Genomic DNA, 26,362 nt, shown 5'->3' on the forward strand with positions numbered 1-26,362 from the left:
TCTTCTTCAATATGTATACCTATGGGTATAGGGTATGCACTACAGACAAAAATATGTTTGCATCACTCAGTGCTCTGGTTTGAAAAGAATGCATAACAGAAGTAAACAAGGCTGATGGATAATTATCCCAAAATGCATCAGAAATGGCCAAATATCCTGTATGATTGTTTCAAGCTTTTATTTAATAGTGGCAGGAACAATTTATGCTATATTTGATTTTGCCTTGTCTTTTTCTTTTGTGCCATCCAAAACAAGCAATACCAAGAGGAAGATAACATGAATCTCAAGTGGTATAGGACAGGGGTCCCCAACCACCAGGCCGCAGCCCACTACTGGGCTGTGAGCTGTTCAGAACCTGGCCATCTGAAGCAGTGGGCAAGCATGCACGCATCTCCACTTACACAAGCAGGGGGTGAATGTGCATGCTCCATTTGTGCATATGCGCACTCTTGCCCACTGCTCACGTGTAACCATCCCCAGAAACATTCCCCAAGCCGGAAAGGTTGGGGAACTCTGGCATAGGAAGCCTCACCAAATCACAAGTTACGAGCACCTATGTAAAGCTCATTTCAATCATCCCATTGCTATGCATATTGCTGAGATCAATGCTAGCTTTGTACAAAATTCTACAGAATTGTAGAATGTACTACTGATCCAATACCTATGGATTATTAAATTTACATAAATATATGGAAGGAATGCAGCTTTGAATGCCATATACTAGGTCAAGACAAGTGGTTTTTTTTTTTAAAAAAAAAATTGATTTATATGCCGCCCTTCTCCGGAGACTCAGGGCGGCTTACAATGCGTTAAGCAATAGCCTTCATTCTTTTGTATATTTCATACAAAGTCAGCTTATTGCCCCCACAAACTGGGTCCTCATTTCACCTACCTTAGAAAGGATGGAAGGCTGAGTCAACCTTGAGCCTTGGAGAGATTTGAACCAGCAGAAATTGCAGGCAGCTATGTTAATAACAGGGTGCATTAAACCACTGTACTATCAAGGCCCTTTTAATCTTTTAATCTAAAGGGCACTTTTTAAAAACATTTTGTCCTCTGAAGAGTGCAACACAACATCGTAACTGCCAGTTTGATGGCAGTTGGTATGGAACAACTTGTAGAGATGGAAATGAGGTGCAAATGTTTTGATTTGATTTGATTTGATTTGATTTGATTTGATTTGATTTGATTTGATTTGATTTGATTTGATTTGATTTGATTTGATTTGATTTGATTTGAATACTGCCCTTCTCCAGCAGGACTCAGGGCGGTGAACAGCCGAGATAAAACAGAACATACAAAATTTAAAAAACAGTTTAAAAGGTAATTAAATAATTTTGGCCACAATTTAAAACAACCCAATTAAAACCAATTTCAAATTAAAACCGAAACGGATGGGGTCAAGCCAGCCCGGCTAGGTGAAATAAATGAATTTTCAGGGCCCGACGAAAAATCTGGAGGTCTGGTATCGTGCATATCTCTAGGGGGAGGTCGTTCCAGAGGGCGGGTGCCGCCACAGTAATCTTTACTAAAACTCATAGGGTGAAGATTCAATTGGAAATTGAACATTTTGCTGGCAAATTTCAACAGGGTGATGATCTCAAGGTGTTCTTAGGTATCCATCTTTATTTTAAAAACACTGAACACTCAACCTGCATGTAAGAGCCTTGGAGCTTTCTAGTGACACCATTTTCTATTGTAGATACTTATTGCTTAAAATAATATTTATTCATGTTCATATGAAGTTAGCATATCCCAGGATGATCACGTGGAAAAGGATTCTCAAATATAGTGATAAATAGTATTCCAATTTGAGCTCTTTGAGTGGAATGGTGGGGAAAAGAATATTAGCCTTATCAGCAGGGAAGAATTTCATTGCTAATCACAAAGACTTAGCTGCTCTCAAAAGCATGGCATAATAATGATTTACAGTGTTCTCTGAATATCATCTTTTTTATGATGAGATGCAGATGGTTACATATGGTACCTTGACTATAATGTCAAATACCTCAATTCATCTGCCATCCACATCTGTGCTAACCATTTAGTGCCACTGCTGCTGGAGATCTTGCCACTTGAACACAGCACATCTAAGCCACATTTCTTCCAACTATCTGGGGAAGAATAAGTAGCTGCTGTTAATGGGCTAATCCAGTCTTCCCCTCCTGAATCATCCCAGAGACTACAAATCCATGGTTGACGGATATAATGGCTAGAACAGATTACTATTACAGGTCAAAATATCTAGAAAGATCCAGATTAAAGAAGATTTAACTGACAAATCATGGGAGTTTGTATATTTCGATTAACTCATATTTAAGTCCCAGTTCAGACAATCACATGTACAACGATAGTCCTCTAAAACTAAGTGAACTTTTGTTAAGCAATTAGATATCAGTGCCTTCAATATTTCACCAGTACTGTGTTACAGTTTAAAGATGTTCAGCATATACAGGATTGCACATTTAATAAGGGTAAAAGAGAAATTCTCTTCCAAGCTATGGTAGTGCAGCCTCCTGGGCTCTTCTAGAAGTTGGCCTGGTATGTTTGCTACTGGACTGATGAATGACACACTCTCCCACCAGCCATTATTGGATAAATCTATTTACACAGAAAATATTGACCTGGACCAGTGAAGTGGGACTGGAAACAGGAAACTAGCAGGCCCCAAAGGTAGAAACGCATTTCCAGCCAAGAGTGTTAGCAACTCAAGCTCATAAACAACAGCACTATCATTAATTACTCAGACAGGGGCAGCCACAAATACAGCCAGAAGATTCAAAAGCCAACTGGAAAGAGTTTCGCTTGTTGATGAGTTGAGAGGAGGGGAGGAAAGTGGGCAGTTTCAGGTCACCACCCATAACATGAGCCAGCTCATGGGTTGAAAAGGCTAATTTGCACATGGACAGAAGCAAAAGGAAAGCATAAATCCTGGATGGGAAAGGGGGGAGGATTGTCTCTCAGCATGGGAGTAATCACTGCAATTTCCAGACACAGAAGGTAAGGCACATCACCCTACTGGTAATTAATTAAGGGAATAGAATGAAATAGAATTTTGGGTTGATCAAATGGTGCTTTCACATATGAGGGCAACAGAGAAGACAAGGGTGAAGCTGTGTGTGGATGCACCGTATACAGAGTGGGAGGGGGAATTTTAACACCATTTCCCTTTGGTACAGGCAAACATCCCCAGCCATAAAGATACAGCCTAAAGTCACTTCTCCAATAAAATTCACAGTAGGCTATTGAATTGCATTATTATTGAATCGTTTTATTTATTATTACATTTTATTTACTTATATTTATAATCGAATTTATTACTTAAATATTGAATCAAGGACCCATAAAAAACAGACATGGCTGGTTAGTTCAAATCATTATTGTTTGTAGCAACTGTGGTTTTCTGTCTCACAATTTTACATTTCTTAGTTTTCTTCTCTGCTGTCCGTGTTATTCTTGCCAGGAACATAGCATTTATTGGTTCAGATCATAGGAAACATTTCTCCCAAGCTTCCTATGGTTCTCTTTGAATCTAATAATATGTAATAGAATACAATTATATGAGCTTCCTGGTTTTTTCATGCTGCCAACTATTTTTTTTTTTAAATTTGATTTATATGCCGCCCTTCTCTGGAGACTCAGGCCGGATTACAATGCATTAAGCAATAGCCTTCATACTTTTGTATATTTATACAAAGTCAGCTTATTGCCCCCACAAACTGGGTCCTCGTTTTACCTACCTTAGAAAGGATGGAAGGCTGACTCAACCTTGAGCCTGGTGAGATTCAAACTTACAGTAATTGCAGACAGCTGGTATTAATCACAATGCTTTTAGTCTGCTGAGCCACCAGGCCCAGTATATAACTATACATAACTATACATTATATAACTATAATGTAGACATTCCTTTTTGCCCTTTTCCAAGACTTCCTATTCCTTGGCTGATCTGAGCAATTTATTGAAATTATAGATATTATTATCAGCATTACAGGAAACTACATCTCACCTCATTGTATAGGAATACATATAGAACTTCTGCAACTCATATAGAACTACATATAGAACTTCTGCAACTCAAGGTCATTTCTTGCAAATGTAATAGTATCAGTATCCTATCACAATATACACATTTCAAAGAGGTAATATTGTAGTGGGTAAGCTTTATAACCTGTCCATAATTATCAATAGTCAATAATCAAAAAATGTGAAGGCTATTACTCTTTTGTAGATGCTATCATTGAAGATAGAATAAATGGTTGCGTTATGCACATTGTTTTGGACCTTATATAAGTGAGATCACATCATATTGCTACAATATGCTAATGACCAGATATTTATCACTAACTATTATTAGTAAATACCAAAACTAGCATTGGGTTTTTCACCTGGTGTTACATGCCCATTAAATTAACAGAATAACTGAGTTGGAAGGGACTTTGGAGGTCTTCTATTCCACCCTCCTGTTCAGGCAATCTCTTCTTAAAAACCTCCACAATTTCTTAAGGCAAGCCTTTCCTCTGATTAATTGCTCTTGCTGACAGGAAATTTCTCCTTAGTTTTAGGTTGGATTGTTCACTTATGCTTTTCAAAAGAAAAAAGAAAAAGAAAGACTACGTATCCGAGAGAAAGTGATTTGGGCAGAAACTGAATACCATATAGAAGAAAAACTGTAAAAGGAAGGCTCTAAAAATGAGACATTAAAAAGAACTGAAGAAAGAAAGGCACATTTCTGGATTTATATTAGGCTGGATTGATTCCAAGAACTAGTCAGTAGGTCAATTCCAATAATATAATCAGACTGTCCTGTTGACATGCATATAAATGTAGAATCGGTATTATTTATTTCCTCTATATTTATCTACTTCATGCTCCAAAAACCAATGATAGTATAAACTTTAAAAATCACAGCAATCTAACAATACATAAAACTCCTTAATAATCATACACTCCTTACTAAAAATATATAACTCATAATCATAAGCACTAGGCATCCCAAATCATACAGATATTAACCCTTAAAAGCTAGAGGGTCAGTAACACAAATAAAAAGCACTGTTTTCTCTTCCAACCGAGGGAGAATATTCAACATTCTTCCCAGAATGGGTCTACTGAATAGATAGATGTGTACCTAGTTTTAAGCCATATAGATCAAAACCTTGAATTGTACCCAGAACGTACTAGTAACAATTGCAGAATCCATGAAGAATCTTTTAATGTATAGCAGCTCTCACAAGTCAACTGTTGCATTTGCATCAAATACAGTTTCAAAAAACCTTCAAAGTACCAGTTACAATAATAAACTATATAGAAGAGGAATGCTTCTTCAGGAAGATTGTGGCAAGCCAGAGACCTATGTAAACTTAAACCTGATAAGGAAGAGCATAGAAGACTGTACTTGCAATTACTATACATGATCATTCTTCATATTCTGTCTTATGATGGCTTCCCTAATATTTTATATGCTCATCAATAAATATTACAGTACATGAAAGTGAATAATCAAAAAGTGTGGTCAAAGTCTATCCTCTAATTAGCTTTAGAGTAACTGAGGATAATAGAGAGTTTATGAATGTTTATATAAGCCTTTTCAACAAAAAATGTTAATTCTCTAATGCTTTCATTTTCTAAATGCAGGTGTTTTTTTGTTTAGTATATTGGGGAGGTAGGCTTAAATATAATATGAACAGATAACAATTAGAGTATGCATGTGTAAGCTCTTCATTAATAAAGTTATCTACTAAAAGTTATTTAATCAGATAGCAATGCTATACCATACTTATTATAGCATAATCATAAACAAGTGGAATAAATTGACAATAACATCAAATAAAATAATATCGCACTCTATCATACCTTTTCAGTATTTAGATTATTTAGCCAAATTTCTCATTTTCTACCAATGTGAAACAGACGCACAGACGTACAAAAAACAAACAAACCATGAGTGCTGACCACTCAATTTCCAGTACCTTATCTGTTCACTTCTAACACAAAAACAATATGCTTTCTTTACCCTATCTATATACATACAGAATATGGTGGCCTGGTTACAGCATCTTTCCTGAAAAGGTACACAGGTTTAAAAGCGGGCATAATTGCATAATGCAGTTCAGTCTGGAAGCATCAATATAGGAAATTAAAATGAATTCATCAAAACAAGTACAACTTACATAAGCTATCTAGAAAAACCACTACAATCCTAAATTGCACTAACAGAGGTACTACTATCACTCTATAAAGTCTTAGTAAGACCACACCTAGAATACTGCATTCAGTTTTGGTCACCACACTATAAAAAAGATGTTGCGGCTCTAGAAAAAGTGCAGAGAAGAGCAACCAAGATGATTAGTGGACTGGAGGCTAAAACATATGAAGAACAGTTACAGGAACTGGGCATGGCTAGTCTAGTGAAGAGAAGGATCGGGGGAGACATGATAGCAGTGTTTCAATACTTGTGGGGCTGTCACAGAGAGGGGGAGGTCAATCTATTTTCCAAAGCACTTGAAGGCCAGACAAGGATCAATGGATGGAAACTGATCAAGGAGAGATTCAACCTAGAAATAAGGAAAATGTTTCTGACAGTGAGAACAATCAACCAATGGAACAGCTTGCCTTCGGAAGTTGTGGGAGCTTCATCATCACAAGCTTTCAAGAAGAGACTGGACTGCCATTTGTCAGAAATGGTTTAGGGTCTCCTGCTTGGGCGAGAAGTGGGACTAGATGACCTACAAGGTCCCTCCCAACTCTGTTATTCTGTTATTATTAAAGCATGTTTTAAGGGTGGAGGGAGAGAGAGAGAGAAACAAGGGATTAATGTGCATCAAAGAACTATTTATTATAAAAGGGTAACTCTCCAACAAAACAAAACAAAATAGAAAAAGAACTGAGTCCCCAAAAAAACAATCTTGGATATGATAGCTAATATTGAGGCTACCCTGCTGCTTCCCCCCAAAATGTCCTAATTGTTCATCTAGAAATAGAGCTTTCTCTATGATGCATTTAAATGGAAGCAACAGAAAGTATATATTAGTGTTCAGACTTACTCCCTTTTATTCAGTTTAGTTGAATAAAAGCTCTACCACTGAAAAGTACTTGCTATAACAGTAGCAATGTTTATAGCTAGTTCATTTTTAGAGTTACAGTGGTCTCATTGCAAAATGTTGTGCTATCCACCCATGTGGTTACATGACTGCATCTCAGCAGCTTGAGAACCAGTTCACATTTGGGACTAGTTACAGTGCCCTGTGTACATATGACCACAATTCGCGATATTTTTTGCTGGTTTCTGGCATTTTTTCCCAGGATTTGCACTTATGACCATATGCTTAACAACCATTGTAAAATGGTCATAAAACAGGGTCTGGTCACGTGGGTCCCTCAATTTACCGCTGCAATTCCACTCCCAATGTGGCCATAAGTCAAGACCAACTGTACTTCCAGTAGATTAAGGAGACTAGTAATATAAATCAATTTTGCTTTTTGCTGCAATTTTATATCTGGCTTCTTTTTTCAGGAGTGGCACTCTCTTTACAGATTAGAGTTTCAAAAGGGACAAAGCAGCAATCATTTAAAATATGCACCAGTCAAAACATAAAGTATATAATTCACTTTTCAATGCACATAAAAAGTTTTCATAAAGTACCAGTAGGAGCTATGGCATAGGTTGATGGGAATGTTTCATTTTACTCACCCACATGCTAAATAATACTTTAGCAAACTGTGGGTGATTATGGAATATGAGGAAGCAATTATTCAAGAATAAAGGGAGGCATGGATTAAGGAACTGAAAAGTTTGGACTTTTCATCTGGTGAGGAACGAAGTTTCCCAAGAAATCAGACAAGCTCAAGATCAGTCAAGCTCCTATCATTTTATAAAACAAAGAGTGTATAGATTCTGAATCTTGAGCATGTTTTAGAATTTTGTGAGAAATATTGAGATAATTTAAATGTCACAGACTTTAAACAAAGATGGCATTATATTTCTCTCTCATGCAATGTTTTACAACTTGTTAACAGTGCTGGGTTTCTCAGTTTTGCTCAAAGCCTAACCTTGTGCATCTTCTACTGTATGGGGGAAGAGAGGAATAGCATATTTTGCGTACTCTGTCCTTACACCTAGGAGCTATTTTCATTTTTTAAAATTTCCTAGATTCTTTTTTTTTAAAGCAAGGCTCTTTCCCCATTTAATCTGACAAAGATTGTCCTCTTAAATTGACCTTCTTCCCCCATATTCTCTTCTCTTTCCTTCTCTTCCCTTTCCTTTCCTTCCCTTCCCCTACCCAACCCCACCGCAGGCTATTGCCCTCATGGCAGTAACTAGATAACACACTCTATCAGAGAGGTGTTTTTTTTTAAAAAAAAAAAATCATTGGAAAGGCACTGGAGCTGATAGTGGCATCAATCCTAACCTGACACAGGCCAGGGTCAACCATTTATCTCTTCACATTGCCTGTGGATACTGAGGCAGCCATGTTAGCTTTCCTTCCACAGTTTAACAACCTTGCAGAAGTCACATTTCTTGGAAATGCTAACAATATCTGCCCTTATCCTGAGACTTTTCTTCTTGTGGCAGATAAATTGCACTGGCCTTGATGTTCTTATGGGGGGGGGGCATTCCAGTGTCATTTTTATTTAATTTTTAAATCAAGTTACACAGAAGATAGAGTAATTGGACAGCAAGATTTAAGAAAAATCTACAAGTTAATCTGGAGGGGAGGTAATGATGGATCTGTATAGTTACATTCTCTCTGCTACATAAATATTGAGGTGATGGAAGTAAATAACCACTTGCCAGGTGTAACAGACATAGAAATAAGACAGAAATCTGCCTCAGCATAGAGTAATTAGCAGCAACCAGCCAAGCTACAGCTAAGCTAAAGAAACACTAAGTGTGTATATTAACATGTTTCCTGAAAGCGGGAAAGGGAAAGGCTTCGATACCTTAAATTCTCACACGCTCATAACCTTATATTCACCCACCTGCATGTAAACAATGGCAATGGTATGGAATAAAAGATTTGGAGCATCATAGTGGTTTGTAAAACAGGTATTAAGGGACATATGTTCTCCACAATTATGGGTTACTTACTGTCTTGTATACTAGAATTAACAGAAAACATATGGACTGCTAACTCAAATATTGAACTTTGCTTCACATTTTCAGCATGGAAGATAGAATACAATATCTGATGTTGAAGTTATTATTAACATTATTGGCACTTACAGTTTTCATAAAGTGATGAATGTATATGGAGATTCTCAGTCATCCAGGTCATGGTTGTCCCAAAGGTGCTTTTTTCAAGAGGCAACTGAACTTTTTGGTTTTTCTTTGAAGATGTTTCACTTCTCATCCAAGAACTGAAGAAGCTTCTTGGATGAGAAGCAAAATGTCTTCGAAGAAAAACCAGAAAGTCCAGTTGCCTCTGGAAAAAGCACTTTTGGGACATTACAGTAATGAAATTGTGAATTCCAACTAATCAGTCAATGCTCTTTTCTAGGATAGCCAAGCTATCTACTGTCTGTTCCAGGGGTGGGTTCTAATTTTTTTTACTACTGGTTCTGTGAGCGTGGCTTATTTTGTGGGCGTGGCTTGATGGTCATGTGACAATTATTTAGGATTTAGCAGAGGTACTGGTCTACCAGGCTTTTAACTGCTTGCAGAGCTGTACCGATCTATCCATTTATTTTTGCAGGCACTGGTCTACCCATTTATTTTTGCAGGCACCGGTCTACTCATTTGTTTTTTTTTAACACTGATCAGCTGTAGGGCGGCCCTTTGAAGCCCCACGGCAAGAGTTTAAATGGTTTTTTTCCCTCAGCTGGGACTCAGGAGGCAGCAATAGATTGGGGATCGGGCCAAATAAAAGGTAAGAATAACATGCGGAGTGGGGGTGGCGGGGGGAGAACTGGTTCAGTGATGTCATATCGTCACCGCTATCGGCTCGGCGGAACTGGGCGGAACCGGGAGGAACCCACCACTGGTCTGTTCTGTTTTTCCATTTTTCTCCCCAGCCTCACATGCCCAACAGTAACTCAGCAATCCCTCTTGCTCGTTTTTGCCTTCAATGAATCTTTTATTTCTTTCTTAATTTATGCAAATATTGATAATTACTTTATGAATAGAAGTGATTCTATTTTAATCCCAGATAGTGCTGTCATTATTAATAATAGATACCTGCATAAAAAGGACCTGGGCCATTTTTTATCCTGAAGTTATTATAATTAGGTTTTACCACTTTGATTTTCATTGAAAGCAGTAGAGTCCACTGAAGATAAACTAGGCTACTTTTAAAATAAAATAATGTCTCGAGTTTCAACACAACTGTAGCTGGTTATCAATTTGAAAGTTTAAAAAAAGAGAAAGAGAAAATAGAGAAAATAAAATGATGAAAGAGAGAAAAAGCAAAATCTAAAATTCCAGTTCATCACCAATTATTAGAACAGCTAAATGAGTAGGCTTCAGAGTTCTCTACAACTTCTCCTACAGAACGTAAGATGAAATAAGCAATCAAGAAAAAGATTAAGATGAAATTTCGGAATAAATAATTTGGACACTAATGGATGTTGCAGACATTATCACTATTGTTATGGGACAAAAAACCAATCATATATGCAATATATAAATTGGTCAGTTCAAATGTTTCTTTTTAAAAAAATGCATTTTTTTAAAAAAGTATTGAGTCTAAGGCATTTACATTCAGCTTAGTTTCACATATATGGGCTCACTAGCCTGTAAATTCCATAATGGAAATCCATTCAGTGTAACCAGCATCAAAGATAAATACGGTACTTACTTTGTTTTTCCTCCAGTAGCTTCATGCATTTGCTCCAAAAGAAGAGAATTTATGTAAGTCAGGGTTGATATGAGAGGTCCTTGGTGCTCTCTGAGCTTGCTTGTATGCTTGCAAGTGTTTCATTACCCAACTAGGCAACATCACCTAGTGAGCATAGATTTGTTCCTTGTTTGTACATCTAGTAGCTTGCCCTGCTGTATCTACATTGCATGTACATTGAATCCGCCTGGAAACATTCCTTAGCTGAGCCAGTGGTCCCAGATTAAAATAGAAGTCCAGTATTTCTATTAAATAATTTTATATTATTCTTAAATTTAATCCAATAAACTGGACTAATAATTAACTATAATAGTCCATGGTTATTTAAGTCTTACCCAAACATCCCTTAAGTCTAGGAGATAATATAACTCTCATATATGATCCAGTGGTGGGTTGCCCCCGGTTCTATAGAACCGGTAGTAAAACCAGCGGGAGGCTCTGCCCACCAACCCTGACATCATCAGAACACTTCTGCACATATGCGCGGCCCCATTGCGAACCGATAGTAAAGGTAAGTAGAACCCACCCCTGATATGGTCAACATATTTTATACAACACCTTATAATATCTTGATAGTTGACATTTTACTGGATATTGAAAAGATAGAAATTGAGCAATATAACTTTTCAATTACTTTGCTGTGTAATCATAGTACTTACGGTAGCATCTAGTCATGAGCTAATTAGGACTTATGGGACAGGCAATCAGCATTTTTTGTAGGTTAAACTGCGTTACGTACAGAAACATAGGTTCCTCATGTTAATTACATGGTACAGTGAACATGTAAGGGATTTGAAAAGGAATTCTCAGTGGTTTGTGCTTTTACACACAATTTAATTATGCATACATTAATCATGATCCTGCATTAATGACAAACTCAGGTGCTGAATTGCCATGATGAAATAAGTAGCTAAAATTGGTCTCTTGAGAAGCAAGCAGATATTGGCATTCTCAGGGGAAGTTTGAGATTTAAAGAACTAGTGAGGGGGGAGACTTTACAGAGGAAAAGAACAGAGTTAGTGACAATTAAGCAAATTCAGTAGCTACAGAATGCTAGGTCCTTGTTACCAATATGAATGGAAAAACTGAAAAATGAGGTGTAGTGAGAATATTAAAAAAAAAAAGGTGTGACAATCTAGTAACTAAATATTTTCTCATATGTTCTATCAAGATATTTTTCAATAAATGTTACTAATTCATTTTCTATAACAAAACAATTTAACAGGAGGAGCAATGACTGATTTGAGATTTTCCTACTATTACCACAAAATTTTAAATCTGAGTTTAAGCAAAATGCTTTGTGTTAGGGTGGCCCTGGGCAGTCATTTGCTCCTGGGCTGCTGGGCTTATAGATACAAAATCTTGTGGTTCATCCAACAATGGCTAAAGAAGTATCTCACCCCAAGGTATTCATTCCCCATTCAAGCCATGACATGCTGCAGTGAGTATTGTTTCAGTGTCTGCTTAGCATGCTTCCTTTGATTTTCAACTCCTGTCTCTCAGTGCTGCAAACCTTGTTTCTCTTCCCTTAAAAATACCTTCAAATTATAATATAGGAAGACTGCTTCCATGTTTCTGTGAAGCTGAACTTCCATTTCTTCCTTGCTACAAAATTTGTCTACAACTTTGGTAGGAATGGAAAGAATGGAAGAGCAACCTGTTTCTATTGCTTTACTTTACTTTACCACACAGTGGTAGGGAAGGGGAAGGGGAAGGGAAAGGGAAGGAAGGAGGGAGGGCTTTTGTTAAAGGAGATAATGTGAGGAAAGATAACTTTCTCATAAAGATGCAAGAAAGCAAAAGAAAAACCCAAAGAAACTCTATAACAAGGAAGAATCTAGGCGAAGAAGGAACAATCCCTAAAAGGAGAATAATGGCACAGATAGACCAGTCTGATGAGGAAGCATCCAGACAGGTTTGTCTTCCTTGGATGGATGGAAAGGGCACAAAGCAGAAGACTAACCAAACATATTTTAAAATGATCATTTTCAGATCTGAGCACCAGTCTAGTCTTGTTGCCAACTCATTGCAATGTCCACTGGAATATCTAAAGTTGGCTTTAAAAAAGACAGCTCTGACCAGCAGCTTAGCCTGCAGTGTGGAAGTGTCCTTCGCAATGAATTAATTAATGGGCCAGAAGCAAGAGCAGGGAATCAGGGAACAGGTATCACATGGCTAGATTGACATTAAGTTTGTATTTTTCCTGTGAGAAAAACTTATCTGTGAGAGTTGAAGCTGGCAAGCCTGGAAATAAAGAATGTGGGACCAGGCATGGTCCTGGGGATCTTTAGTCCACCTTCTCTAGAAGTGGGGTCAGAGAAATCTCAAGAGTTCATGGCCAGCATGACAATCATGGGCCTCCCTTGGTTATCCAGGGCCTGAGTGGCCAAGGCCTCCCAGATGGTGAAATTTGGGATGATTAATTTCTCTTTGTCCTGCTGTCTGTTAAAGAGGCAGTGGTTCGCCCTCTCCTCAAGAGGCTATCACTAAACCCTAAAAAGTAAAGGTTCCCCTCGCACATTTGTGCTAGTCATTCCCGACTCTAGGGGGCGGTGCTCATCTCTGTTTCAGAGCCAGCGCTGTCCGAAGACGTCTCCATGGTCTTGTGGCCGGCATGCCTAAACGCCAAAGGCGCACGGAACACTATTACCTTCCCACCAAAGATGGTCCCTATTTTTCTACTTGCATTTTTTATGTGCTTTTGAACTGCTAGATTGGCAGAAGCTGGGACAAGTAAGAGGAGATCACCCCGTTATGCAGCACTAGAGATTCAAACAGCTGAACTGCCGACCTTTCGATCGACAACCTCAGCATCTTAGCCACTGAGCAACCGTATCCCTAAACCCTAGAGTACTAGAAATTTTGCTCCAGTTACCAACTTTCTCTTCCTGGAAAAAGTTTGGTAGAAGATGGTTGTGCAGGTGCTTCAGAGAACCCTGGAGGAAATGGATTACCTGGATTCTTTTTAGTCAGATTCAAACCAGGGCATGCGACCAAAATAATATATTTAAGATTGGGCATGACTTCTGATAGGAGTGGGATTGGAGCAATGCATTCATCCTTGTTTTTCTTGACCACTTATTTATTTATTTATTTATTTATTTATTTATTTATTTATTTATTTATATTTGTCGAGTACATATTAGATAATATATATAAGTATAAGCATAAATTGAATACATAAAATGAATACAATTAAAGGAAATATTTAGGGACGGTAGGCACGCTGGTGCTCTTATGATATCGAGAAGGATACCATAAGTAACGGTACTGAAAGAATGGATGGTACTATATTATGCTGAGGGGTTTTTTCCCTTTCTCTAGGATAAGTTCCCGTCAGCCTTGATAGGGGAACAGAGTTTCAGCTCCTGGCCCGCTGCTTTGTGGGGTCCTGCAGGTCTCAGTTCTCTCTTCTCTTGGTGTTTAACGTCTACATGAAGCCACTGGGTATAGTTATTCAATGGAATGGAGTAAGGTATCAGCAGTATGCTGACGATACCTAGCTCTACAGCTCCATTCCTATCTGCCCAGGCAATGCTATGGACATTCTCTCTTGGAGATTGTGGGGATTTGGATGGGAAAGAACAGACTTTAGTTCAACCCTAACAAATCTGAGTAACTTTAGGTATTACAATCAGTAGTGGATTACTCCCGGTTCAGTCCGGTTCTTGTAAACAGGTAGTAATGGCAGCGGGAGGCTCCACCCACCTGCCCAGACGTCATCATGGACCATCTGCACATGTGCAGAAGAACACGTGCTCCTGTTGCGAACCGGTAGTAAAGGTAAGTGGAACCCACCCCTGATTACAACTTAAAGGACCCATGGTAGAATGCAGTATTGCAGGCTAACTCTTTCACAGCCAGGAGTTTAATCCTGACAGGCTCAAGGTTGACTCGGCCTTCTGTCCTTCCGAGGTTGATAAAATGAGGACCAAGATTGTTGGGGGCAATATGCTAACTCTGTAAACCACTTAGAGAGGGCTGCAAAGCATTATGAAGTGGTATATAAGTCTAAGTGCTGTTGCTATTGCTACAGCTTCCTGATTCCAGGAATTTTCCATCTTTAATTCTGAATAGAGTCATATTTCCCCAAACAGAACCAGCACATACAGTCTGGGGAGGGGGGGAATTCATGACTCCTATTTGAAGAAAAGTTGGCAGCTATGACCAGAGGGATTTTTACATAGCTTTTTGTTCTTCACTTGTACCCATTCCTAGAACATGAGGCCCCGCTTTCAGTCACCTATGCTCTTGTCCACAGGTGTCAAACTCAATCGTGTCATGTGATGTATCATGACATTTTTTGCCTTTGCGGAGCTGGGGTGGGTGTGGCCTGCACGTGATGCATCTGGCCCATGGGCCGTAAGTTTGACACCCCTGCTCTAGTCACTTCCTGAATGGGCTACTACAATGGCCTCTGCATTTCAGACCTGATGCCCTTGAAGACCACCCGGTGCAGAAAGTAACAGCAAAAGCAGTCATGGTTCTCCTCCTTTGTTGCACATTTCATCTTTGCTCCATGAGCTCCATAGATTTCCAGAGTGCTTCTGGGTTCAATTCAAGGGGCTGGTTGTGACCTATAAAGTGATTTGTTCGAGGTTCCATCTATTAAGGAGTGTTATCTGGTAGAAACTTGGAAGAGAGCCTTTTCTGTTGTGGCACTCATGCTTTAGAACATCATGTCCCTAGAAATCAGATTGGTCCTGACCTGCCAGGTTTCTCTAAGTCCTTAAACACTTGGTTCTGCCACTGGGGCTGACAGAAAGAGGTGGAATTCAGTCCATAAGTTGATTGTGTTAATTATTCTTGATAGATTTATTTTCACCATGGCTGTTCTTTGATGTTTTTGTTTTGTTTTTGCCTTTCTGTTATTTATATTTTTGAACACAATTAGCTGTTAGAATAATTTATTTGCAATGGGTAGCCATTGCATTGAACTAATAAATAAAAACTCATCAAAACATGAATATGTCTCTTCAATCAATGTCCGATGTCCAAAATACCCAGCAAAAAGTCCCTCAATATGTAATGGCAGGAGAAAGAATGCTTAAAGCAAAAGCAACCATACTATAAGAAATATTAAGAAATTAATATTAATGGTTTGGAGAAGAGTGAGTGGGGATGGTTGGGTAGGCGTGATATTAGATACATGAGACTAAATCCTTGAAAGTTGAATCAAAAGGTGACTTCACTTTTTTGATGCTTAAATCTTCCAACTCAAAAATGCTGATGTGATTTGAAAAAGTAGGCAAAGAGGCAATAACACAATTCAACCCTATTTAATGCTCAATAAGTTCATCTTGCAAAAAGTGAACTTGCAAGGAAAAAAATTAAGAAACAGCAGGAAGAATAGCTTTAAGTCTTATACAGGAAGAGAGAAAATGAATGCTTGTGCTTTTAGATTTTATCTTCCCCAAAGTAAGATGTATGGCAGCTACTGCAGAGAAAGCAATCAGATTCCCACTTCAGTCCTTACTAGTACATGCCTAGAAGTGCAAGTTGCTCACTGGTGCTTTCTCCCTCTCCTGCCATCCTAGCAGAAGGTCACTTGCCAACTAACAAAGAAGAAAACATTGCTGGGAACACTTGGAGGGAAGAGAAGGAAAAGGTTGACACGTCAAGGGTTGGATTCTGGAAATCTGTCAGATCTGGGAAAGCCATGTCCCAAAGTCAAAATCAATATTAAATGGATTCTAATAAACCAGTTCTCATCAAGATGAGTCATAAGAATTTGTATGGCAGTAACAGGAAAGGCCTGTGGAACAAATGCTCGGGAAATACTGTTAAATTCTCCTCCTTAAAATTTTTCTTGTATTTATTATTTCTTACATGTATACAGTAATATTATGGTTTCCAACTAGTTAGTTTTTTCTGGTCTGGGAATATGTATGAAAGATATGCAAAATATTTAACATATGAGTGATAATGCATTGCTGTCCTCACCCTTTGGTCATCATGTGATGGAATAGCCAAAAGAAGCCAAGAAATCAATTTCTGATATTACAACATAATTTCTACAACTGTGTCTATCAGAAGCCTTTAGAAAAAGAAAGTCTTACTACAGTCAACTCTGTTCCATCCAATCTAATTCATTACCCAGTTTCCAACAAGCTGCCCTTTCAACTTTCCCCAAATTCATAGTCCAGCATTTGCTGATAATATTTCATCAAACTATTTCACTCATTTAATTTACAGTGCAAATAACAGAAATCAAATGACTATTCACCCAGATGGAATAGCAATAGCAATAGCACTTAAATTTATATACTGCTTCATAGTGCTTTACAGCCCTCTCTGAGCAGTTTACAGAGTCAGCATATTGCCCCCAACAATCTGATTCCTCATTTTACTGATCTCAGAGGGATGGAAGGCTGAGTCAACCTTGAGCTGGTGAGAATTGAACTGCCAAATTTCTGGCAGTTGGCAGTCAGCAGAAGTAGCCTGCAATACTGCATTCTAACCACTGTGCCACCACGACTCCACGGTTAACACTTCAGAGGAAAGTCGGAGACTATTACTTAGCTATGTGTTCATTTGTTCTGCAGGCAGCATCTAACATGCAAAAGATAGATTTTGCTTGGTCAAAACAAAGCAGCAGAATCTGGAAAATGCCACTAAAGCAAAATAATGTCCAGAAATATAAGGACAGTTTCTGGTATTTGCCGCAAGTCTGTTCTCAGTTCTGAAAAAAGTATATTGATTATAATAGGTTTGCAACCGTGCATGCTCACATACTATATATTATACCGTATACATATTGTATACTACATTAGTAAGCCTATAAAATTCTACTTCATATACTTTTACCCCCCAAAAAGTAAAATTAAGTAGACTTATCATTCTCAAGAATTATATAAATAATTATAATAACATAATTTGAAGCAGAGAAAGGAAAGAAAGATCTTTTAAATGAAGTTTAATGAATTGCTACTTGTGGAAGTAAACGATCAGTTGCTTTCTCATAAAGGAAGAATGGTGAAACAGTGACATTTCATTTTCTCAATATCAGAATTTCCCCAAACTATCAACTATGTGTCAACATGAATTTATTTTGCTAATGCCAACAAAGTTAGATGCCAACTGATAAGACATTTTTTGAACCAATGCATGCAGAATTGTCTAAATTCCTTAGAGATGTCCACGTATAACAAAAAAGGTGAAGTCCCATTACTTTTCTGACATTTTGTACCTCTTGTTAATAGCACCATTATTGTAACCCAACATACAAGAGGCCATTAATGCATTTTTCTGACTGGCACCATTATTTCCAGTGGAAAGGGAAGGGCAGTTTGCATGACATGATTAAAGCCTTTATGTAGAAGCATGCATATACTGCACAGTGCCATAAATCTTAGCAAGAGGCTGTCAAGTAAAATTGAAACCACTTATCTGACCTATCTGCTCCTCCTCAATACATACTTCTACTTAGGCTTCAGTTGACACACTCAAGATTCTGCAATTCATATTTATTTTAGAACAGAATGGCTGCATGTGGTGTAACAAGAAAATGGCAGCATGAACTGAATACAGTTTTCATCTCCAAAAGAACAGGAACTAACTATGTGAGCTAAACCAAATAGCTGATCTGTGTGTGTGTCTGTGTGTATACACACACACCTACACAAACACGTACATTTGCTATTTAATTTGATCAATATGATCAACAGCAAATATACAAAATACAAAATCATTATGTTTCTAACAGAATGGTTTGGGAATGAGGCAATAAAATGGAGAATATTACTTCAGACTATAGTTTAGTTGTTAAAATCATGAGCCGTACTGGCACAGTGGTTAAAATGCAGTATTGCAGGCTAATTTGTGCTGACTGCCGACTGCCAACAATTTGACAGTTCATGTCCTACCGGCTAAAGGTAGACTCAGCCTTCTATCCTTCTAAAGTCAGTAAAAAGAGGACCCACAATGTTGGGAGCAATATGCTGACTCTGTAAACCACTTAGAAAGGGCTGTAAAGCACTGTGAAGCAGTATATAAGTCTAAGTGCTATTGCTAAACTGTCCACAGATAATAAAAATCTATAAGGGAAGTGGAATAAAGATAATCAATTATGGCAGATAGAGAATAGATATTTATTCTTCCTCAGAATGAAATTTATGGTGCTCATTCATTAAAACTAATTGGCAGGAAATTTAAATCCCAAATTCACAACTTCAGACTATAATTTCTTTGTATGCATGTATTCTATGTGGAACTCTTTGCAACATGACAATGAAAATGTTTCAATGATTGTAGTAAATTCTCTGTGCATAAAATTACCCTCTATATGCTTCTTCCCAGGATACAAAGCTATGTATTCCTACTCCTGTTAGATTACCAAAATTTACAGAGAACCCAAATCACTATTTCCAATTCCACAGATAACATTTCTGTTAATTATATAAACCATAACTCATGATTTTAACAATTAAACTGTAGTCTGAAGTAATATACTCCATTTTATTGCCTCATTCCCAAACCATTGTTAGAAACATAAACCTATCTTTACACTCACATGATTCCCATGAATAGTCCCTAACTGCATTTCTCAGTGTGAAACGGTCAGCATTTCCAATCCCTCAGCTATGTAAGGTGACAGACTTGGCAACCATTTGCATCACTAAGAAAACAAGCATTCCGGTAATATATAGTTGTGAAGACAACTACACAATCTTACAGTTTAATTATCTTCTTCACAAATATTTCTTTCCTAGATCATTCACATCAACAGCGCAACACAAGTAAGAGCAGCCCCATCTATTTAATGCTGCCCAGACTCTTTTGTGGCAAATAGAAATGGAACTCTTGATTGCACTCTTGCCCCCAAGCATGGTGTGGCTTCTCGGATACAATAGCAAATAGACATCTTGATTGTTTACTTGTGCAAAAGCTGCTAGATGGTTATCACAGAACCTCCCTCATTTCAGACCTTAATCCAAAAGATGGGAAGGTGGAAACCAGTTGAATACTATGGGTGGGGGAGGGGGACTTTTAAGAGTAAAGCCACTTAAAAGTAGAACACTGGAACTAATCCCTCAGAGAGGCAGTGAGCTCCCATTCATTGAGTGTGATCAAGCAAAGAAAGGACATCTGTCAGTCATGAATCCTTTCTCTTATATTCCTACAGAGAACAGGAGTTTGGACTTGATGGCCTACTAAATGGACCCTTCTTTCTTCATTAAGTTTGCGAAGAAAACTTGCCACCCCCTGCCGGCTAAAAAATCCATTTTGTCTGCCTTGTCTCTCATCCTGAATTTGGCTCCAGGACTTCAGGAAAATGTATAGTAGTGGCTGAGATGAGAGATCAAAAATATCAAAAAGTTGATACTTGGTTGTCCCAGGTTTCCCTTCTCACAATATTAATTAAAGAAAGGAATGACAATAAGTAGCACATGGCCAGATCAAGACCTATCTACAAGCCAAGAAAATGTAAAGAAATCAAATTCTATATTCATTCATTCTTGGTATGACTGATGCTAATTAAATGTCTCCCACAGGCTCTATGTAAAAAGGACCAACTTACAGTCCCTGTGCCAAGTTAAAGTTTTATTCTCCTATCATTTCCACAAATTCATTTATTTAAATAATGTTTTAGTTTTAAAGGATCATCCCCAGACTATTTTCTCATCTCCTAACCCTGAAACCATTTTCTACCTATCATTTCCAGAAGATAAAAGGTAAAAGGAATTACTGCTAAACTGCAAAGACCTCTATAATGAAAAGACTAAGTTCATGAGCTGCCTCCATGAGGGAAAAAAATCTACTCAAACTGAAAACTATGCAAGCAGATTTTCTTGTCATTTCCCCCATCTACCCAAATTTACACTAAAAATGTTTCTGTTTACTTTTATTTACTTATTCAATTTGCTACGCACTGCAATGCAATGACTTGGCAGATTATATGTCTCCCAACTGAGGAAATCATAAGTAGTGTATACACAGGCTGAATTGAGGAAAAATTGGGTATTAATTATGCTTACTAGAATTTAAATACACACAATAGACATGAATATACCATCTGCATGAATTTATTTTTGGCCTTTGCCCTGAACTTTTTCTGAACAGCACAGAAACAACCAGTTTTTGGACAAAAATGGATCTTTTTTTAAAAAAAATCACTTGAATGTTACACAATGTGTGTGTGTGTGTGTGTGTGTGTGTGTGTGCGCGCGCACATACAGTACATACAGTAGAATTCCTACAGCAGTCCAAATATGGACCAAAGGGAAGAAAGACAGAGAAGTGTAAACAATATTTATATATTTATATTTCTTACAGATATTAATGGAATGCAGGAATGACACATCAATTGATTAACTCCATGTGATTCAAAATAACACAACTCAGAAATAGTTTAAATTATTTTAATTCTTTCATAAGGACTGAAGAGGCAACATGATTTCTTTAAAAAAAATCTGGCAGTATGGAAGAAGTATCTAACTGCTAGTCCATATTCCAATAAAACTTATCATCTTCCTGTTTCAACTAGCTAATAGCCCATTGCCTGAAGAACATGAAAAGAGACCATAATAACTCAGGGAAAAAAAATCTGTGATTGTGATCTCTGATTGCAGCAACAGAGGCAGGAAGAAGCATCATTTATAAGAAAGGAGCTTGCAAAAATAAAGAGACAACAGAAAGCAATTAAATACAGCAGGCCTCATTCATATTTATTAAAATGTGGTTAACCATAGTTAAGAATTAGTTCCTTTGCTGTGCATTAGATCGGCTGTTCAGTTGGAAAGCATTTAAAATTATATATTGCCTCTGCCTGGCCTAAGGTTTATTTATTTTTTTCACTTAAATGTACACAATATTACAAATTTAATTTTAAGCTGTTTGAATCAGTCTATAAAAAAGATTTGATTATACCTGAGTGTTCTGGCCCCAGTTTTTCCATATCTCAGTAATCTTGGCGGTAATTGGCTGATTAGGTCCCTCACACTCCATCTCTGCCTCAGTTTCCATGGTAATGTTACAGGAGCTATTATAGATGAGAACTTCATCTCTTTCCACTTTAGGGCTGAAACGAGAAGGGAGGTTAAATGGGGTGTCATCAATCTTAATGAAATGCAATTATTTTTACTCTTATTAATCATCGCAAGCCATTAGCTTGTGGCAACTCCAGACCACCATTTGTCAAACTTTGCAAATTTCTGTAATTTTGTTTCCATTCTTTTATTGTTTGTTTTGCTTCCCCCCTCCCTACACACACACATACACCTTTATCTGCAAACCTTTCCAACAAAAAAATACACATAGGAAACATTTCTTAGAGATGCTGTACTGCCAGCCTCTCAAAATAACACACATACACGTTCACTTCTAGGGCAGAAAACTAAAGAGAATAGACACTGCTTGAGTCAAAGATGGAAGTAAATCCCAAGTAGCTATTTTTTCTTACTCACACTTAATCCTGGGGAATGAATAACTTGCAACTCCCTTAGGGCAAGTGCAGAAATTGGAAAACCATATAACTGGCTAACTGGTCCCTAATTCCAACTGTGAAAAAATGAGCTCATTTAGGGTTCCAATTCCTGCTACCCAGCTGATAGCAATGATGCTTTCATGCTAGCACTGGAACATTAACTTAGTAAATTAATTAAACTTACTTAACAGCCCAGGCTAAGCAGATTCGATATATGTGCCAGTTAGTTTAGTGGGGCCCCTTTCTATACAATCTCTGTTCACATTAGGAAGTGGTAGATGGAGTGAGAGATACTCATAATAATCAGGGGTAAAACAAATAAAGGGTCATTCTTAATTAGCTCTCCTTGTTGACAGCTGCCTATTAGAGTGGCAAGTGTTTAAGATTCTAATATCTATGTCTATATACCGAACAATGATTAGTTTGTGTTCCAAATGCTTAACAAATTTCAGGTTTACTAATCCTTAAGACTGTGTGAAAGGCAGTCAGAACTTTGGTGCTGAAAGTTTGGCCTTTCCTGTCATCACCAAAACCAGGGAAGCATTTCCTTATTAGAGTTGCCAACTTCTTTTTACTCCTGTGACTTAAGATGTCACTATGAAAAGATGAATCCCCATCCCCACAAGCCATGTTTGTATCTGCAAAAAAGAGAATAGTTGCAAGATTGCCTTCAGCAATAATTATTGTCTCGGTCATCAGAGGAGCTAATAAAACTGTTTATTAAATCACTCTGCAAGCTGGCCACAGGACTGTTACATTCTCACTTTTTGCTACTTTTTTTGAAATCTTAACACCCCAAGAATTAGCAGGAAATGTACTAAAAATCTGGCCTGTATCCTGGGTACCCAAATCATTACAGACATCAAGACAAGACATCATTTGCTATCTACTGCAGGCCATCCTTTTTTTTTTTTTTACTAATAAATTAATCCCAATCAAGTAAAATATGCTTATAAACAAATTCATTGGGGGCAAGGAGCATGTGGACAATTTTGGAAATTGTAGAGAAATTGCAAAAAGTATAAATAGTAAGATCTCAGCATGGCAGAAAACCCAGATTACAGTTTACTACATAGATGTCAGGTATACCTTAATTATTGTATATTCGAAACATGGAGTGTTGCACAATTGCAAACTGAATGGCGATAACTTTCAATAATGTAGCCACTTCCCTGAACATCAGGCCAATGTATGCCATTAAGAAACTGATGTCTAGTTAATCAGGTGGGACAGTGATTTGTACCTTAAAACCAGGAATTGGCAACATACTGCTTTCCGAATATGGTTTAGTTGCATGAGCCTTAGCAGTGATTGAGTATCATGAGAGTTGAAGTCCAACATTTGAAAGGCCACTGGTGGTCTATCTCTGCCTTAAATCCACAATGAGTTTGCTTGCAAGATCAATGCTTCATACAATTACTGATATTGCATTTTTTATGCAGTAATTCAACATAATTACTTCTACATGGGGCTCCCTTTGAGGAGCACCCGGAAGCTCCAACTGGTCCAGAATGCAGCTGCGCGGGTGATTATGGGGGCGACATGGCGCTCCCATGGAACACCTCTCCTGTGCGAGCTGCACTGGCTTCCGGTGGTCTCCTGGGTGCGCTTCAAGGTATTGGTTCTCATCTTTAAAGCGCTCCATGGCTTAGGGCCTAGGTATCTACAAGACCACCTTCTGCCACCGATAACCTCCCACCGGCCAATATGCTCCCACAGAGAGGGTCTCCTCAGGGTGCCATCGGTCAAGCAATGTCGACTGGCGACCCCCAGGGGGAGAGCCTTCTCTGTGGAGGCACCCGCCCTCTGGAACGAGCTATCCCCAGCATACGACTGATCCCGGACCTCAGTACTTTCCGCTGGGCGCTGAAGACTTTCTTATTTCAGCAAGCTGGGCTGGCCTAAAAAATTTTTAATGGTTAATTTTATCGGTAAGGGGTTTTAAATTGGGGAAGCCAAATTGATTTAATTATTTTTAAAAATTATTTTAATTTTCATATTGTATGTATTTTAATCTTGGCTGTTCACCACCCTGAGTCCTTCGGGAGAAGGGCAGTATAAAAATTTAATAAATAAAAATAAATAAAATAAATAATTGAAATGAAGAATTTTTTTTTTGTATACCTGTATTTCATAATCCCTAATTTTTTCCCCCTCTGTGGTATTCTGTAGATTTTGATTTGGACCAGGTGCTATGTATTTTGAAAGAAATGTGTAAGATCCCAGCTAGAGTTAGAAAAAGCTATATCTAACCTGAGAAGGAGGCCAGAAAAGTTGATAGAGGTCTTGTTAGACCTTAAAGAGGAATAAGCCAAATCATCACAAAAGAATAGGAATGGGGTGGCTGCTGTAACAACATCAGCATTTGCTTCAATTTGGATGTCACACTGGATGAGTGTTGCACCAGCTGCTTTGCAGTCTTCACCATTCTCTTCTGCAGAATATGTCAAAGTACAGAGAACTGCTATAGATGCTGAAAAAGGAGGGTTGGGGAAGTGAGAGGACATCAACAATTAGAGAAATATAACAAGAGTCTCATTTTCCTGATTCCCTTGGTGATGATTTACAATAGCAGTGTGATGGTGTTCCTGAAAGGCACAAGAAGGCCACCTCGAAAATTGTCTATCCCAATTGAACTATTTTCCACACTGACCAATCCTGGATTAAACACATTAAGCACAGTGCTTAGGACATCAAAGGAAGGGGAGAACCACATTTTTTGCCCCTGGGCTGTCATGCCCTTAACTCTTTCACTGCCACCCTTAGTTTTCAGCAGTTATTGAGACTTAAACATTTTTTATTGTATTTCCAAAGTTAAAACACAAACTTCAACAGATAAGAGGGGAAATAACAACAAACAAAGCAAAAATTATAGAAGACAAAAATATGCATTAAAAATATATACATATATTGTCCCTCCAGTTGAATACTGATATGTACAGTATATTTAAATATATATATAGTTTGCAAACTAAGGTCTTCAATTGATAAACTACAGCTCTACTTGCCAGGTAATTTGACCTATCATCTATTTACTGTCAAAAAAAAAACCCCAATCCAACAACAAAACTAAAGTTAAAAGGCCTCTGTTAAATCTATTAGTATATTTCACACACAGCAAGTCCCCAATGGCTTCTAATCTACCATAAATCATTGCAATCATTATCTCTGATCTTTCCAAGATCAAATATTTTTGACTGATTATTAATAATAACATTTTTCCTTAAAATTATAACTGGGATCTTTCCCAACAATTACATTTCATTCCCCAAAATCATCATTCTCTGTTATGAATATCTCCACAGCATTTGTTTTTCAGAAGTTTTTCATGCAAGTTGAACCACAACATCTCTTAACAGTTGTCTTCTGATTGAATATAATAAGTCTAATCCACAATCTCCATCAGTTTTCTTGAGAAAGTCCAATTCATCACTAATCCATATTGCCTTAACTAAGCCTTTTAAATCCATACCCCTTTCAGCCTTCTCCAAAGAGCCTGCAATTCTCAAAGCTCCTTCTCCTTCAATTCTGTCAGCAACAAATTGACTTCCAATACATCCAATTGCAACTTTGATTTAGCTGCTGTTACCTATACTTGAGTATCATCCTTAAGTTGATTTATGACTGTTGTTACATCATCAAGTCTTTTATCTACATTTTCATTCAGAGCTTGTAAGTTGAAAAGCAAGCGAACCGGTAGTAAACCGGTTCAGATTTCACCACTGCTTCCAAGAAGATTTTGACATTAGGTTGATGAGGCTCTCATCTTTCCTTTGTATCTCTTTTTGTTGGCATTGTAAAAGGTATGTAATATATAATGTTAATCCTTAATGCATAGTTGTTTTCATTTTGATATAATCCAAATTTCTTTTATACCTGGACTTTCACAACAAAACATAGGCAATTCCCCTCAAGGACCAAACAAGTAAATGTTCTATAACAAAATATCTGCAGGAAAAATTAAGATAACATTTCCCACAGTAGAAAGTAAATAAAAAAGAAAGAGAAAATTCCTATCTCTTTAGAATAAAAAAAGAGATCAGAAATATATTCAAAAGTAAAATAAAGCAGCAAAGTTCTTTTAAAAACTGGTAAAATACAAAAT

General features: G+C 37.6%; 1 protein-coding gene across 1 annotated transcript in view; it reads right to left on the reverse strand.

Moving 5' to 3' along the window:
* PKHD1 (PKHD1 ciliary IPT domain containing fibrocystin/polyductin) overlaps nucleotides 1-26,362 on the reverse strand; it is a 184,027-nt gene that overhangs the window by 98,626 nt on the left and 59,039 nt on the right. Inside the window, exons 33-34 of the mRNA XM_070956611.1 lie at nucleotides 24,511-24,730; nucleotides 21,702-21,852 (exon numbers count right to left, since the gene is read on the reverse strand). Coding sequence (XP_070812712.1) covers nucleotides 21,702-21,852; nucleotides 24,511-24,730 — 371 coding nt within the window. The remainder of the gene's footprint in view (nucleotides 1-21,701; nucleotides 21,853-24,510; nucleotides 24,731-26,362) is intronic.

The sequence above is a fragment of the Pituophis catenifer genome, unplaced genomic scaffold (genome assembly GCF_029215685.1).
Source record: "Pituophis catenifer annectens isolate HBS135680 unplaced genomic scaffold, rPitCat1.0.hap2 SCAF_1, whole genome shotgun sequence".
In the NCBI taxonomy this organism is placed as follows: Eukaryota; Metazoa; Chordata; class Lepidosauria; order Squamata; family Colubridae; genus Pituophis; species Pituophis catenifer.